The sequence below is a fragment of the Notolabrus celidotus genome, chromosome 18 (genome assembly GCF_009762535.1).
Source record: "Notolabrus celidotus isolate fNotCel1 chromosome 18, fNotCel1.pri, whole genome shotgun sequence".
In the NCBI taxonomy this organism is placed as follows: domain Eukaryota; kingdom Metazoa; phylum Chordata; class Actinopteri; order Labriformes; family Labridae; genus Notolabrus; species Notolabrus celidotus.
Genome location: NC_048289.1, coordinates 1,923,103 through 1,939,940, shown reverse-complemented (window position 1 = coordinate 1,939,940; position 16,838 = coordinate 1,923,103). Strand labels below are relative to the sequence as shown.

Sequence of the window (16,838 nt, the reverse complement as noted above, 5' to 3'; positions counted from 1 at the left end):
GGAGAGGAGACGAGAGGTTACACTGCCTGTGTTGATTTCATTCTTTTACAATCACATGCTTTTTATTTTCTTATTTACCAAAATGCCGTCCACGTTGAAATCCCTGACCCCCGGAGTGGCAGGCTTACTGCCAGTCCTTCTGGGAAATTCTGGATTCCAATTCCAATGGCCAGATTTCTGAAGAACAACAATGAGGTTAGATTATATCTCGAGACAACAACCGACGTTTTGACGGACTGTAGTATGTTACATTCTGTGATATAGCTGCATCAGAAAATAATAAATGTTGAAAACTCATACTGAGGCACACACATATATTCACAGTTTCACTAAAAACGGATCAACAGATGTCAGCAGGGGCAGAATCTCGCTGTGATGTTTGATTTACACCTTACATATCAGAGAGATAACAAAGAAGGCTTTTTATCACCTGAGGAACATTTCCAAAGTGTGTCAGTTTCTCCCTCAAGTCGATGCAGAGACATGAGTTCATGCTTTTATCACCTGTAGAATTGACTATTGTAACGCTCTTCTTTCTGGTCTTCCTAATAAGAACATCTCTCAGCTTCAGCTGCTCCAAAACTCAGCTGACAAAGACCAGAAAGAGAGCCCACATTACTCTGAAAGTCTCTGCACTGGCTCCCAGTATCTTTTAGATTTTAAGATTATCTTATTGGTTTTTAAATCTCTTAAAGGTCTTGCTCCTTCTTATTTATCAGATTTATCATATGAGCCAGTGAGAGCCCTCAGGTCTTCAGGTAGTGGACTTTTAATGGTACCAAAAGCTAGAACAGAGACTCACAGTGAGGCAGCTTTTTATCATTACAGCCCACGTGTGAGGAACACCCTACCTGAAGATCTGAGGGCTGCACAGAGCATCAACATTTTTAAAAGCAAACTCAAGACTGACCTTTTTAGTCTTGCTTTTAACTAAGTCTTATTCCATCTTACTTTATTCATTTTGTAGTTCAAATTTAAGTACATTTTTAAGTATATAATGTCTTCTTTTAGAGCATGGACTTAACCTAATGGTTATGTTGCATGCCCATGTAGCAGGTGGCCTGCGGCCCCTTTCCCGCATGTCACTCCCCCACTGTCTCCCAGTTTCCTACACTATCCACTGTCCTCTCCTCTATAACATGAAGGTATAAAGGCCATAAAAAATATTACTTAAAAAAAAGTCTTATTTTAAATTTTTTTATATAATTCTTGATTATTTTGTTATTTCTTCAGTTATTAATTCATTCATATCATCTTGTGACTTTTACAGATTACCTCTCAGCATTTTAATTTTTTATTCTGTTTTACTTTTGGTGTAGCATCTTAGTTTATTTAACTGGTTTAATATTTTTATTTTTTATTATCTTAGTAATTTATATTATTTTGTGCTACAAGATCATTGTATGAAAAGTGCATGATAGATAGATGATTGATTAATGTCTGATGTAAAGACATGAACCTGTCAGTTCAATGTTACAAATACTGGGTTGTTGTTTTTTGAAGGACTGAGTTTGTTCTTCAAACAGAGTTTTATAAACTGAGAGATTTTGTGACAGAGTCATAAAACTGACTGACTGTTTGTTTAGTAACCTCATCCCTCAAGACTGATCTGGGATGAAAGGTGTCTAAAGACAGGAATCTGATTACTTTCCATTCTCACTGCAGTAACACGATGTCACCACTGGGTGTCAGCAGCTCATAACACAGCATGAAGCAGCTGCCTTATCCTGTAAAGCTTTCCCACAGCAGTCTTAGATGGACTCTAACTTTAACACATCAGACACTTTACGACAGTTTATAACAAACTAATGATGCATTCATGAACCTCAGCTGAACTTCATGTTTCAGGACAACTTATCATGTACGTCAGATATCTTCAAGAAAGATCACGTGCAACGTTATATACGCAAGGGCTACGCAGGAACTAGCAGGGAGTGACAGAATAAGGACTCAAAAACATTGGAGTGTTGCACTGACATGAAAACACAAACCAAATGTAAGGTTCTATTTTTATTGTGACTGATTTATTGGCTCGATCTGATACTTGTATCTGCAGAGATGTGAGAGCTGCACACTGTTTTTTGTTCACTATTTAATATACTCCAGTTGACTTCCTGAACAATATGACTGAATATGAGTTCAGTCCTAATGCTTCTACCTTAAGTGTTTCCCTATTTAGTAATGTTTCTCAATAGATCCATCTTCACACTCAATATACAGTCATGGCCAAAAGTTTTGAGAATGACACAACTATTAATTTTCACAAAGTCTGCTGTTTCAGTTTTTATAATGGCAATTAGCATATACTCCAGAATGTTATGAGGAGTGATCAGCTCAACTGTAATTAATTGCAAAGTCCCTCTTTGCCTTGAAAATGAACTTTATCACCAAAAACACATTTCCACTGCATTTCAGCCCTGCCACAAAAGGACCAGCTAACATCATTTCAATGACACACAGGTGTCACACACATTAACACAGGTGTGGGTTTTGATGAGGACAAGGCTGGCGATCAATCTGTCATGATTGAGTGACTGGACACTTTAAAAGGAAGATGGTGCATGACACCATTGTTCCTCATCTGTTAGCCATGGTTACCTGCAAGGAAACACGTGCAGCCATCATTGCATTGCACAAAAAGGGCCTAACAGGGAAGTTTATAGCAGCGAGTAAGATTGCACCTCAGTCAACCGTCTATCGAATTACCAAGAACTTCAAGGAGAGAGGTTCAATTGTTGCCAAACAGGCTCCAGGGCGCCCAAGAAAGTCCAGCAAGCGCCAGGACCATCTCCTGAAGGTGTTACAGCTGCGGGATTGGGCCACCACCAGTGCAGAGCTTGCTCAGGAATGGCAGCAGGCAGGTGTGAGTGCATCTGCACGCACAGTGAGGGGAAGACTTCTGGAGGAAGGCCTGGTGTCAAGGAGGGCAGCAAAGAAGCCACTTCTCTCCAGTAAAAACATCAGGGACAGACTGATATTCTGCAGAAGGTACAGGGACTGGACTGCTGAGGACTGGGGTAAAGTCATTTTCTCTGATGAATCCCCTTTCCGATTGTTTGGGGCATCTGGAGGAAGGCTTGTTGGGAGAAGACGAGGTGAGCGCTACCATCAGTCCTGTCTCTTGCCAACAGTGAAGCATCCTGAGACCATTCATGTGTGGGGTTGCTTTTCGGTCAAGGGAGTGGGCTCTCTCACAATCTTGCCTAAAAACACAGCCATGAATAAAGAATGGTACCAGAACGTCCTCCGAGAGCAACTTCTCCCAACCATCCAAGGGCAGTTTGGTGATGAAGAATGCCTTTTCCAGCATGATGGAGCACCTTGCCATAAAGCAAAAGTCATAACAAAATGGCTCGGGGAACAAAACATTAAGATTTTGGGCCCTTGGCCAGGAAACTCCCCAGATCTTAATCCCATTGAGAACTTGTGGTCAATCCTCAAGAGGCGGGTGGACAATCAAAAACCCACAAATTCTGACAAACTCCAAGCATTGATTATGCAAGAATGGACTGCCATCAGTCAGGATTTGGTCCAGAAGTTGATTGACAGCATGCCAGGGAGAATTGCAGAGGTGTTGAAAAAGAAGGGTCAACACTGCAAATATTGACTTATTGCATGAATTCTGTGTAATTCTCAATAAAAGCTTTTGATACTTATGAAATGCTTCTAATTGTATTTCATTATACCATAGAAACATCTGACAAAAACACCTAAAAACCCTGAAGCAGCAGACTTTGTGAAAATGTAATATTTGTGTCATTCTCAAAACTTTTGGCCATGACTGTACTCCACCAGAGAACAGCCTTCATGATCAGATGCTAGCTAAGGTTCCTCACAAACACTGACCAGAAAGAATCTGATTTCCAGACACAGGTGTAAAACATGACTTTGTTGAATGTGAAATTTTTATTGAATGAAGACGAGTAGTTGATTTATGTCTCTTTGCCATGATACCACTCTTACCTGGCGCTTTCAAAAGTAGCAGACGGAGTCTTTCCAATGGCTCCAAACGCAACCCCGACAGCCAAACCCTCTGTAGACAAACACAAAGAACCATGTGAGATTATAATTTGACCCTTCAACCACAAAACAGTGTGATCTACTTGCAGCAACGGTCTTTGGGGATCTCCACCCTAAGACATTCAATGTAATCTATTATTTGGCTTTAGGTTCCACAGGCTGGTTTAAAATATGTAAAAAAGAAATAAAATAAAAGTCTGTATTCTCAGGTCTCTGTTTTAAAAGTGAAACAGAACCAGGACAGGTCAACGACAGGGATGGCATGTACACTATAATAAAGCACAGAACCTTGTCTTTGTCTTAAATAACAGGTGTCATTATAGTAACACCTAAAATTCACCTTGGAAGCAGATTCGTTCTCAACATGGGTTGCTTTAAGCTGATGTATTGAACTTCAAACAGGTTCAATAGTTTAACGTTTGGGAAAAGACTTCTATTAAAGTTAGGTAACAAAAACAAGAACACAGTAAACTGTTCGGACACCTTTGGCGAACTGACCGTGAAAAAATCTATAGGTGCTTTTCGACCCCCACACTTCAAGGGTAGTACTTTACAAAGGTCCAGGAACTATGGGGGGCAGGGCCTCCAATGCTGAGCCGATCTGATTGGTAGAGTAACCACAGTGTTTTTATTTCCCCCTCGGTCCACAATACCATCACACACACCTGTGATTCACTTTGGTTTAATAGCTGTGTAACAGTCTTCATCTATGAGACTACTGGTAATGTGTCACTTTTAAATAGCTGTGTTCAAAACTTGACTGTGATTGGTCAATGGTGTGGTTTTTCAAAACAGCACACTGTTGATATGAATATGGTTCATCACAGACGAGGAAATAATCCCTGAAAGAGATACAGTTTTTTTGACTTCTCTTTTTTTTAACTGTTGAAAAACAAAAGAGACAAAAATGAACCAGAGGCAAAGATCAGACCGTCAAATATAAAGACATAGACATAAACACAGACTCCTCAGGTAAAGGATTTGGGTCACAGTGGTGTTTGAGGACTGAGTAATGGAAAAGAAAATGTCCCAGATTCTGACAATGACCAGGCAAATCAATTTAATGAGGTGTGGCACTGATTCATGTGGACCTGTAAAGCTGGTTTCACTTCACCATCAGTGGAAGTGTTCAGTTAAATGTGAGTGTTCAGGCTAAGTTACGGTCTCAGCAGATGTGTGTCTAACATGAGTCTGGTCCTGCTGGAGGTTTCTGCCTGTTAAAGGAAGTTTGTCCTTGCCGCACACAATTTCTTTAGATGTCATAATAAATGACACAGACTTCCACTGCTGTGTCAGTTCTGAAAAGCTAAAACGTAAGATACAGTTGTCAAAGCCAGACACTCTAGGTTGGCTGGAGCGTGTGTGTGTCTGTGTGTGTTAGTGCAGAGGCTGACCCATCCAGTTCCAGTTTAATGTTCCTCTCTTTGTAATGAGTGAGGCGACGCAGCTGCTGCTGTCGTGACAGGAGCCGCAAATTTCCTCTCTTCACCCACACTCTTCTTTCCACTGAGCATGTACTGGGCCTCCCATCCTCAAGATGTTTTGGTGTGAGATGATTACCAAAACTTTGTCTGAATCATCAGTAAGAATATTTAACACTTTAACATATGAGCCTAACACCGTGCTTACAAGAATCAACAAAGTATAACAAAGCTGTGATCAACAGGAACAAGCATCATTTTGTTTTGATCCATCAGAGATGAAGTCAAACACCTGAGGTGCATTTAGACCAAGAGTTCTGGGGTCTTTTAGCCACCAGAACTACTTTCCCCTGAACTAAAAGGTTCCTGTGCCCCCATTGTTGTCTGCGTTTCGACCACGGGCTGAAGTCCCGGGTGGATTGTGCAAATCAGGCCAGTGACGTATGGAGAAAATAAAAGTAAATGCACTACACCACCAGACCAGTAGAGGGCAGTACAACAAACAGGAATACCATTCATCACTGATGACGCCATAGAAGCAGACGGACAGGCAGGTGTCATTATGAGCAACACAACAGTTAGCCTGTTAGCATGAAGAGACTCAGCTGGTCTGTTTTAGATGGTGCTATATTTCATCACAGATGGATTCACTGAATCAACACGTGAGAGGAGATAAGCGCAAGTAGCAAAGACGTTTCAACACGGCTTTAAAATCCTTTTGAACTCAAAAAGCCGTGGCAGAGATCGGCCGGTGTTTTGGTTTAAACAGCGACCCTGTTAATTGGAGACTTTCAGCCGGACGCATCCCTCATAAACGTCTTTAGACCATCATTAAATATCTGATGAGGATATTTTGAAATCTTAATAAAAACTAAACTAGTTTGCATTCCCAGGAACTCCCTCTGTGTTTCAACAGCTTACACAGCTGTTTGTGGAGTTTACACAACTCCACAAACACTGACACGTTCAGCTGAAGGTCTCCAGTTTACAGGGTCACTTTTAAAACCGGAACACCGGGAGAGACGCATTCACGGTGGGCTGAGAGAAGACTACTGTTACAAGCTGCTAAATCAAGAGAATCACAGCTTCTTCTTTTGAAAACTACACACACATACAAAAAAGATAGAACAAATAAAAACTAATGAAAGAAAGAGAAATCAAGTGAATCACAGATGTGTGTGATGTTATTGTGGACGGAGGGAGGAATAAAAATACTGCGGTTAATCTACCAATCAGACACGTTCAGCATTGCAGGCCCCGCCCCCTGAAAGTCCCGGGACCTTTGGAAAGTACTACCCCCCTAACAGGGGCTTTTTAGGGGGGAGATTTTCTACCCCTGAACTAAATTTAGACCCTGGGTCCACCGGTCGAAACGCACATAGTTGAGGGGTCAGAGTTCAGAGAGTCCTGTATTGTGTTTGTGCAGAGTTACATTTCATTCTCTTTCAGGGATATTGGAGCATTTACTGTATTATCAAATAATAAAACTTACATTTAACAGCACACCCTCAATAGTAGCACAGACATATTCCTCTTCCATGATGGAGGCGCATGATTGTTCTCACCTGGGATGTTGTGGATGGTGATGGCAAGTATAAGGAGCAGGATTCTCCTCCAGCTGCTTCCCGACCGCCCGAGTTGTTCTGGCTGTTTACTTCCTGTGTCCCTGTCGTCTGAGGTCTCCACATGAGGTGCTCTTCTCCTCTGGTAAACGTCACCATTCTCAATTTTATCTGCAGGCAGATGAAAGAAATGCTGACGATAGAAACATCAAAGACGAGTTATAAATGTAGACACGTATTGAAATAACATGTGCTACATCATTCTGATACAGAAAGTTAGAAGAACATCTGAAGTCACTGTTCAATAAAAGGCAAACTAAAGAACTGAGGCTTTATGTATCACCACACACACAGATTCATCTGTATTCACACGTCTCCAGATCTGAGCAACAGTTCTCATTTGAAAAGGGTGTGATTGATCAGACACCTTCATATCTTAAAGAGCTTGTAGTGCCCTATTACCCCTCTAGAACACTACGCTCCCAACATGCAGGCCTGCTGGTCCTACCTAAAGTCTCTAAAAGTAGTATGGGAGGTAGAACATTCAGTTATCAGGCCCCTCTCCTTTGGAATCATCTACCAGTCACGGTCCAGGAGGCAGACACCCTCTCTACTTTTAAGAGTAGGCTTCAAACTTTCCTTTTTGATAAAGCTTATAGTTAGAGCTGGATCAGGCTTGGACCAGCTCTTAGTTATGCTGCTATAGGCTTAGACTGACACACTGGGATCCTGAGAACCCCTTTCCCCCCAACCCCCTCATCACTTACTTTAACTCTACCTCACATTAAAGTTACTAACCATAGACCTTTCTGGAGTCCCTGAGCTCCCTTGTCTCGTAGGTTCCTCTGGATCTCTGCTGCTGTGGACGTGCCAGACTCCAGCTGCTACAACTACTACTATCCATCTCCCCACTATCATCTCTCTCTCTCTTCATCTCCCTCTATCCCTCTCTCCAACACGGTCTCAGCAGATGTGTGTCTATCATGAGTCTGGTCCTGCTGGAGGTTTCTGCCTGTTAAAGGAAGTTTGTCCTTGCCACTGTAACTTGCTAAATGCTGCAAAGTGCTCTGCTCATGGTGGATTAAGATGAGATCAGACTGAGTCCTGTCTGGAAGATGGGACTGGATCTGATCCTGTCTTGATGTTGGGTCTTTGTTAATAATAGAACACAGAGTACGGTCTAGACCTGCTCTGTTTGGAAAGAGTCTGAGGAGAACATTTGTTGGGATTTGGTGATATATAAATAAAGATTGATGGATTGATTAATAACTACAGGGCTTTAACCATCAGAGAAAACAACCAAAAATGTTGTTTTTTAACACACTCCTTCATTTACACCATAAACTCTGGAAAAGTGCACCCGTATTTCCGACAGTCTATTTTGGGGAGTCTCTCAAAGGGAAAAAGGTTACTAACTGTCTTTTTCTTAAACAAAGTCCAACATGTTCAGTTTCGGTACAGCCTGTTGCTACGCTAACTGGTTCCTGTAATCCAGCAACAACAATGTTGTAGGTACGTGTCCTGCCTCTTTGATGCATTACAATCTAAAAGGACGTTATGAACTAGGGATGGGTACCTTTCACATTTGAACCGATACGGTACCGATGCCCGGTACTCATTTTTGGTACTTTTGTGTGTGTTATGTTGTAATGAATGTTAATTTGTTTAATAATAAAACATATTATATAAATAATACTTTAACATATTTATTTCTCAATATATAAACTTTAACAAATATATCAAAACAACATCCAACTGTTTGTATATATATACATTTCTTTAACATGAAAACTCTTAACTACAATTAACTACAACTTAAAGGGGACATATCACGCTTTTTTCATCAATATATATTGGTCTAAGAGGTCCCCAAAACATGTCTTTAAAGTTTATGCTCAAAAAAACACTTTGAAATCAGATTTTGGTCTGCCTGAAAAACCCTCTTCTTCATTCCTCCTCAGAACACTCTGTTTTCCCTCTGACCACGCCCCCTCAGGAAGTGGATGTGCCCTCGGCTGTCCAGCACGTTGATCTAATGTTTACATGTTGGCTGAATATACACGGCTGCTCAGAGATCGCGTTACTTCAACCCTCTGAATCTGATCCAGAATCTGATCCTGAAGGAGAGGCGCCTGTAGCAGGACCTTTCTGAACCATTGGTCACAGATTTAGTGTTTCTTGTTGTTTTATTTATCAGTATGTCGACGTGTGTCTTGGTACACAGCTACGAACATGTAGCTATGTGGCTATGCTAACTAGCGCTAGCACTTATCCATGATAAATAAAAATCATCCACTAGATCTTCAAATCTGCAGACGTGGGGAGTAAAACCGACCTCTGCCAGAAAGGCAGCAGGACCTTTTATGAAGGATTGGTCACAGATTTAGTGTTTCTTGTTGTTTTATTTGTCAGTATGTCGACGTGTGTCTTGGCACACAGCTACAGCTACAGCTACAGCTACAGCTATGAACATGTAGCTATGTAGCTATGCTAACTAGCGCTAGCACTTATCCATGACAAATAAAAATCATCCACTAGATCTTCAAATCTGCAGACGTGGGGAGTAAAACCGACCTTTGTGTTTATTAAGACAGCCTACAACTAGCATGCCTCCCTCCTAAGCTCCTTGTTAGCACACACGTGTGCAGGTAATGAAAAACAGAGGAGGGATTCAGTATTATTTTATACAGTCTATGGGCTGAACAAGCTCCGAGCTCTGACTCCGTGACAGACCGGATATTGTTGTTACGTAACAAAAACACTGAAGTCTGAAACGGCTGGTTTCACACACATTTACAGAAAGGTGGAGAAATCAGAACAGGGGCAGAATGGATTTTTTTCATTCTCGGGGGGTTTGTAGACATGCCAGGGACACATATTTCAGGTAAAGAACCATTAGAAAGTCCATTTTGCATGATATGTCACCTTTAATAAATGAACTAAAACTACCCAGTGTTTTTTCTTAATAATGCACAAATTAAGACCCAGCTGTATGTACTCCTATTCCTTTCCTTTCCCCTCTGGAAAAAAAATGTGTGATGATGTGTGAACAAATAAGCAAAAGAGGACGGAGTAAAAATAAATAAAGGTATATTATTTTACAAACTAAAGTATTACAAACTACAAATGAAAGTGAAGCAAACTTCTTTGCTGTGAACTACATTTACTTTTCATCTTCGTTCCTTGTGCAGTTCTTTTTCAAGAACACTAACATGTCAACTTTCTCGGGTAAGAGCTAAGCCCGCTCCACACGGACTGTGTCCCCTGCTGTCGAGAAAACTCACTCTGAAGGAGTGGAAGAGGCTTGAACGCACAGATATCTTGTGCTTCACCAGGTGCTTCCTCAGGTTAGAGGTATTCCCGCCAATGGCCTTGCACTTTGCATCACAAATATTGCATCGAGCATAATCTGCATTGCATTTCGAAAAGTGGAGCCACACTTTCGAGCGCTTTCTATCAGCCATGCTTGCTTTGTTGATTGATCCTGCGGCTGCTGACCTCATTGCTGTCTTATGCGTGCAATGCTGTGTGCATGGAAAATCGCCTACTCTTCCACTCCCTCACAGTCACAAGGATGTGTTTGGGTATAGAAACATGGTACCGTTTGATTTTACTTAAATCGGTACTCGCAGTACCGACGGAATTCGGTCGGTACCTATAAAAGTACCGAATTCGGTACCCATCCCTATTATGAACTGACTAATCATGCGTCCCCTGTACACTAATCAGTTACAGCGGATAGCCACCTCTATTTTAAATAATGCCTCACACCCTCTGCACAGTGATTTCCAGCTTCTTCACTCTGGACGACGGTTTTTAGTCCCAAGGTGCCGGACACAGCGTCACAAGAAAAGCTTTGTTCCTGCTGCTATTACTGAGCTGAACAAGCAATAGCTTTTATCTTCCCACACAGTCAGCCTCCAATCTTCTGACTTGAGCCCAGATTGTCTTATTTATTCATGTGATTCCATTGTTCTTATTGGTTGACTGTTTTCTGATATGCTTTTTAAAATGGAACCTTTAGCACTTTTATCATTTTATCATTTTATCATGTCTATTCATTTTACCATTTTTAGTGTTACATTAGTTTTTAGGATATTTTTTGTATGTTTTGCACATTAAGTAGATTGTTCTGTCTGAAGTCTATCTTGTAATTTTGTATCGACCTAACATCTCACTGGCTGCAAAACAAGTTTACCTACGGGTACAAATAAAGTCACCTGAACCTGAACCTGTCCCAGAGACACACCTCACACACCTCGGGAAAATCACACAGTTACATTTACAGGAGCTTTTCAAAGTGTCTCTGTGTGTCTCTCAGTAAAGGTTTGGACCACTGTGTACAGGACAGACGTCTAGAGAAGCAGCATCACCTTGGACCACTTGCTCTTCCTCTCCCAACACACATTTGATGAGCAGTAAATATGTGAAGATGAGAACACTCTACACAACTTTAGTGCACATAAGCTTTGGTCACAATCAGCTGCATTAAGTCAAAACAACAGAGAGACATATTGGAAATGTTGAACTCAACCTAACCTCTGTCGAGCGAGTGTGAGGTAAAGAGGCGGGCTCCTCGCCAACAGCTACAGTGTTCCCGCCTGTCAATCAAGTCAGCTGTGCCTCTCATAATGGAAAACTATTAATCTTAATATCTTCAAAATTACCCTGTTATGAAAAAATTCACCCCACAGTGTGTGCTGATAGAGAAATGAGCTGTCCAGGCTACACTCATTTTTTGAACCAGGCTGTAAACATGTTTATTTCTGCTGTAAAGATCGTCTTCTTTGAATGGGTGTGTATGTGGTTTCTGGTACTTCCTGAGCCAGCCTCATGTGGACACTTAAGGAACTGCAGTTTTTAACACTTCAGCATTGGCTTCAATTCTCGTGGACAGAGGTTGCCGCTTGGGCTCAAAACAAGGGGGAAATTTATGATATGGGAAAAACTAATACTTTTTACTGCTTCCCATGTTTAATAGGAAGGGAAATATCTTTGTTACAGACATGAACAAAAGCAGTGATACAAGTCTGAGAAGAAGGAAAGGCAACGGTCTCTGAGAGAGGAAGGAGAGGTTTCACAACAGACTTCAGGGAAAGGTTGAAAGAAGAAGAGAATGAGGCAATAAAAGTGAGAGTGAGAGGATGAGATGGGGAGAAGAAAAGAAGAATCCAAGTAAGACTTTTCAGTGTATAATAAACAGCCCAATGACAGAACAAACACAGCAGTGACAACAAGCTAGTTGAGTCTGTCACAGATATCAATCAGTTACTGTGAGCACAAAGCGGCTCTCTGCAGGGACAGCAGCTGGACAAAGCTTGGTCTCTGCTGCAGCTGAAGGGACATTTGTTCATCTCGGGGCCGTGCATTGTGCAGAACTCAAAGCTTGTTCACGTCTTTGTCCCCTTTTCTCTATCTTGGTGTCCAAAGTAAACAAAACGGAGGACTATAAATTTGTACTCTTACATACTACTGTCTTGAATCCCTGATCTCTCACTTGCTCATGGTACGGATCTGTACTGTATGTAAGTGCACACCCTGACGTAGTTCATGATCAATGTCTCCACGTGCTGCAGATGACGTGAGGAACAACAAACTGTGTTTAGAGTTACTGTACCTGACGGCACAGCACATAAGACAAAACATACAGTGCTGTGTATTTCCCCATTCCTGATTTCTTATAGTTGAGCATAGATGCACACTTAAATGTTTCAGATCATCAAGCTAATTTTAATATTGCACAAAGGTAAGAGTAAACACAAAATGATGAATGTATTTATTAAACCTCTTTGAAAACCTGGTGGGGATTGTGTCTGATTGATATGTGGAAGAGTTCAAGTGGCAGAATAAATTCTCTAGGTCTAATAAAGAAATCTGCTTGAATCTTGTCGAGCTGCTGAGATGTACAGTGGGGGTGGAGATAGTTCTTGAAGCAAGGGTAATATTAAGCCTAATATCATTTATTTTTTGATGAAGTGGTGAAGAAATTGCTCACATATTTCACTGGATACCTCCAAGGGCTGTCGAGGTTGTGGCTTTGGAGAAGTGCTTACAGTTGAGGTCAAAATGATTAGCCCCCCTTGTTAAATCAGATCAAACCCTTGATTTCTCCATGAAAATGACCATTAAAAACAAGTGTTTATAGTTTATGTGTTTCCAAAATAACAAAGACAAATGTTCACTGTGTTTGACTTGGATATTTTGTTGATGCAATGAATTGAAACAAGAAAAGGTAAAAATTGCACGTCCAAAATGATTAGCCCCCTGGCCCTAAGTAGTCAATAGTGCGCCCGTTCTGAGCCACACCTGACAACAACCTCTTCAAATAGTTCTTTGCAAGGTTTGCACATGTCTCTGGAGGGATTTTGGCCCATTTTTCCAATGCAAATTGTTCCAGCTGGTCCAAAATACATGGTTTCTGAGCATGGACATTCACTTTGAGCACCCGCCACAGATTCTTCACAGGATTGAGATCTGGGCTCTGTACAGGCCACTCCAGGACCTTGGTTTTGGTGTCCTTTAAGAACTGTTTGACCTATTTTGATGTAAGCTTTGGATCATTGTCTTGCTGGAAGACCCAGCACTGACCAAAGCCTAGACTAAGAGCAGAGTTCTTCACATTATCCCTCAAAATGTCAACATAACTTTCTTTTTTCATGATGCCATGCACCAGAACAAGATTTCCTGTGCCTGAGGCTGCAAAACAGCCCCACAGTACGATGCTCCCTCCACCATGTTTAATTCTGAGGACTGTGTTCTAAGGGTTGAAGGACTCTCCCTTTCTTGGCCAAACATGAACAACATCCATATGCCCAAAAAGTTCCATCAGACCAAAAGATGGACTTCCAAAACTCATCTTTACCTTTCAAATGTTTACGGGTAAACCTCAGTCTGGCTCTGATGTGCCACTCTTTGAGTAAAGGGGTTCTTCTGGGACGATGGTCCTGAAGCCCACTATGATGAAGATCCCTCACAACTGTGCTCCTTCAAACATCAACTCCAGAGGAGGTCAGGTCAGCAACAATCACCTTGGCAGATGTCTGGGGCTTCTTGTCGACATCTTCGACTACTTTCCTCTCCTAAGTTCTTGAAATCTTGCGGTTTTCTACCACGCCTAGGTTTGTTTCTAACAGAGATTGTCTCCTTGTACTTTGCAATGCTGCAACGTACAGCTATTCTAGACACTGTAAAACGACTGGAAATGAAAGTATAGCCTTCCCCCTTATTATGAGCCTCAAATATCTTCTTTCTGAGCTCAAGACTGATTTCCATTGTCTTTGGCATGGTTAGTAAGAGTAGTCTCTCTCAATAACGTGTTCAAGTGCCCTGTTTGGAGCCCCTTAAGTAAATCTCAATGCTGTTTGAATGCTCAGGTGTTGTTAGGAAGCCAATTGACCAACAGGTGTTTTCAGGAAACAAACTGACTGCTCAGGTGTGTTTTAAAAGTAAAAATTCACAGGGGGGCTAATCATTTTGACCACCCCATTTTTCACTATATTTGATATAAAGTTATCCTAAAAATGTATTTTACATTCCAAAATGTACCAAAGCTACTAAAGAACACTGGTGAATGTTTGCTTATATCAAGTTTTATCAATGATTCAAACATTGGGCAGAATTTAAGGAAAATGTTCCAGAATTCCTGCTAGTCCTGTATGCTCTATTTTAACCAACGGCAATAAGACGACCGCATTCCTGTTAGAAGTCTGAAGACTTCCAATTGATGTGACCATCAAAATCTGTCACCCTGTTCATTAATAACTTCTGCAGGACAACTTTGAGACTCTGTGTGTTAGAGAAAGAAGGACATCAGCAACGGCAATCTATGGAAGCATAACCATGGAATAAGAATAAATAGAAGCACTTTGAATAGGACCTTAAATGGGGGTATACAATCCATGAAACAAATAACTGTGTAAGTTATTGTATGTAGTTTGATGGCATAAATATTTGTTACATAGAGAAAATGAATTGGAAAATAGTAAACCCCCCCTTTCTTTATTTCTCTGAGTGTTGAACAAACTTTGTATAATGACTGTTTCCTGAAGAAGGACCACCGTCTCTCTTCCTGGTGAGTACATTAGCCTCTGAGCTCTCTCCCTGGGCAGCTTTGGTTGTTTTTATCTAATGCCTGTTATGGCTCAAACTGGGGCAGGACCCGACCGGAGATCACTGGTTGAAATAACTTTTACCCTTCAGGTTCGGGTGAGTAGCGCACCTGATGGAACTCCTGACAGTTCCCCCCTCCACCGTTCAGGCAGCAGGGTTGCCCCCTCTCATTGGCCCTCTTTGCTGGAGCCCCTTGCTCTAAAAAGAAGAGGCCATCCAAATATCAAGGTAGGAGGGGTGGAAACACTTTTTAGAAAATATGCGGCTGATGGAATATTGTGTTTTAAAGACTCGTAGCTCTATCGCTCCATAACTCCATCCCTACTCTCCTGGAATCAATGACTTCCTTTTAGGGGTGTCCAGATACAACTTTTTCACTTCCGATGCGATACCGATATTGCAGCCTTGAGTTTTGGCCGATACCGACATCAATCCGTTATGATATCAGCATGAATCATACATACTTGTGTTAATTATTTTGTAGTATGGACCACTATGAAGATATTTTGATTCTCTTGATTCAAATAAAAAAGCCATGGACACAATATAAGGGCTGTGTTGCACTTTTACGACGGTCCCTGAATGCACCTCGCAGTGACAGAGGCACTTGACAGTCAGTTCATATAGTAAAAAGACGTGCCCCGGTCAATGAAAATGAGACATGCATGGAGTATAGGCATGGAGGCGGGAGAGCTGGTTAACACAACACTCCTGCTGCAGGTAGAGACCAAGCTAACACTGAGCCCCTCAGATAATAACTCAGCCTGTCACAGGAAGTCGTCACTTTTATTTCTAAAGATTAGACACACAGCGAGGGAGGTTGGTCATATCTAAACTTTCCTGGTTCTGTGCCACCACGGGAAACTTGTGCATGACAAGTTTTACACTCAGCTGCAACGTCTTTTTCAGACTTAAACAAAAACTACTGCCACACGGCCGACATCACTCCTACTCATAGCACACGATATTGTTGTGATCACATGGGCTCTGCATGCTGGATCCGGGCGCTGCTGGATAGAAGTGCTGGAGCGGAGTCTGGAATGGACTGCTTATATCGGAGTAATTATATCGGAGATTTTAGATGCAGGCCGATATAATCCGATACTGTTTTTTTTGCTGATATCGGACCAATATCAATATCAGATCGGGACACCCCTACTTCCTTTGGTAGGTTATTTGCATATACAATCAACTGGGGGAAATGTGACTTCATGCAACTCACTTCCTGGAAAGCTCCCATTAAGAAGTGTTAAGGACCACTTCACTTATCTCGGCTTGACGATACCCAAGAATCCTTAACTTATTTTTAAACGTAATTATGCTTATTATACTTATGCATATTTAATTTATCCACAAACTTTAACTAAATATAGAGAGCTGGAGGATGCTACCGTTTTCAATGATTGGCCGTATAAACTCAGTTAGGATGGTATTCCTTCCTGGATTCCTCTACCTCTGCCAAAACCTTCAGATTTTTCTCACATTGGCTTTTTTTTTAAAGAGTTGGATTCCACAGGTTTGTCCTGTTTGAGACTAAAAAAAAATCACAGATCTCCAAGGTGCATGTACAGAAACATAGGTCTGAGGGGGGGCTGGGATTGCCAATGTTCAGGCATTACTACTGGGCTGGTGTTTTGGCAGGAAGCCGGGCCCCCTGTGGCTCTGCATGGAGGCCAACTCTGTTACCAATTCACCCCTGCCAGCCATGTTATTCTCAAAACAAGGT

At 41.5% G+C, this 16,838-nt stretch overlaps 1 protein-coding gene across 2 annotated transcripts in view; it reads right to left on the bottom strand.

Annotated features, from left to right (window-relative positions):
• The window catches only part of LOC117830075 (zinc transporter ZIP11-like), a 45,416-nt gene that overhangs the window by 2,274 nt on the left and 26,304 nt on the right, over nt 1-16,838 (bottom strand). For both annotated transcript variants that reach the window (XM_034708008.1, XM_034708009.1), the window contains exons 6-8: nt 7,007-7,174; nt 3,964-4,033; nt 79-177 (exon numbers count right to left, since the gene is read on the bottom strand). In XM_034708008.1, coding sequence (XP_034563899.1) covers nt 79-177; nt 3,964-4,033; nt 7,007-7,174 — 337 coding nt within the window. The remainder of the gene's footprint in view (nt 1-78; nt 178-3,963; nt 4,034-7,006; nt 7,175-16,838) is intronic.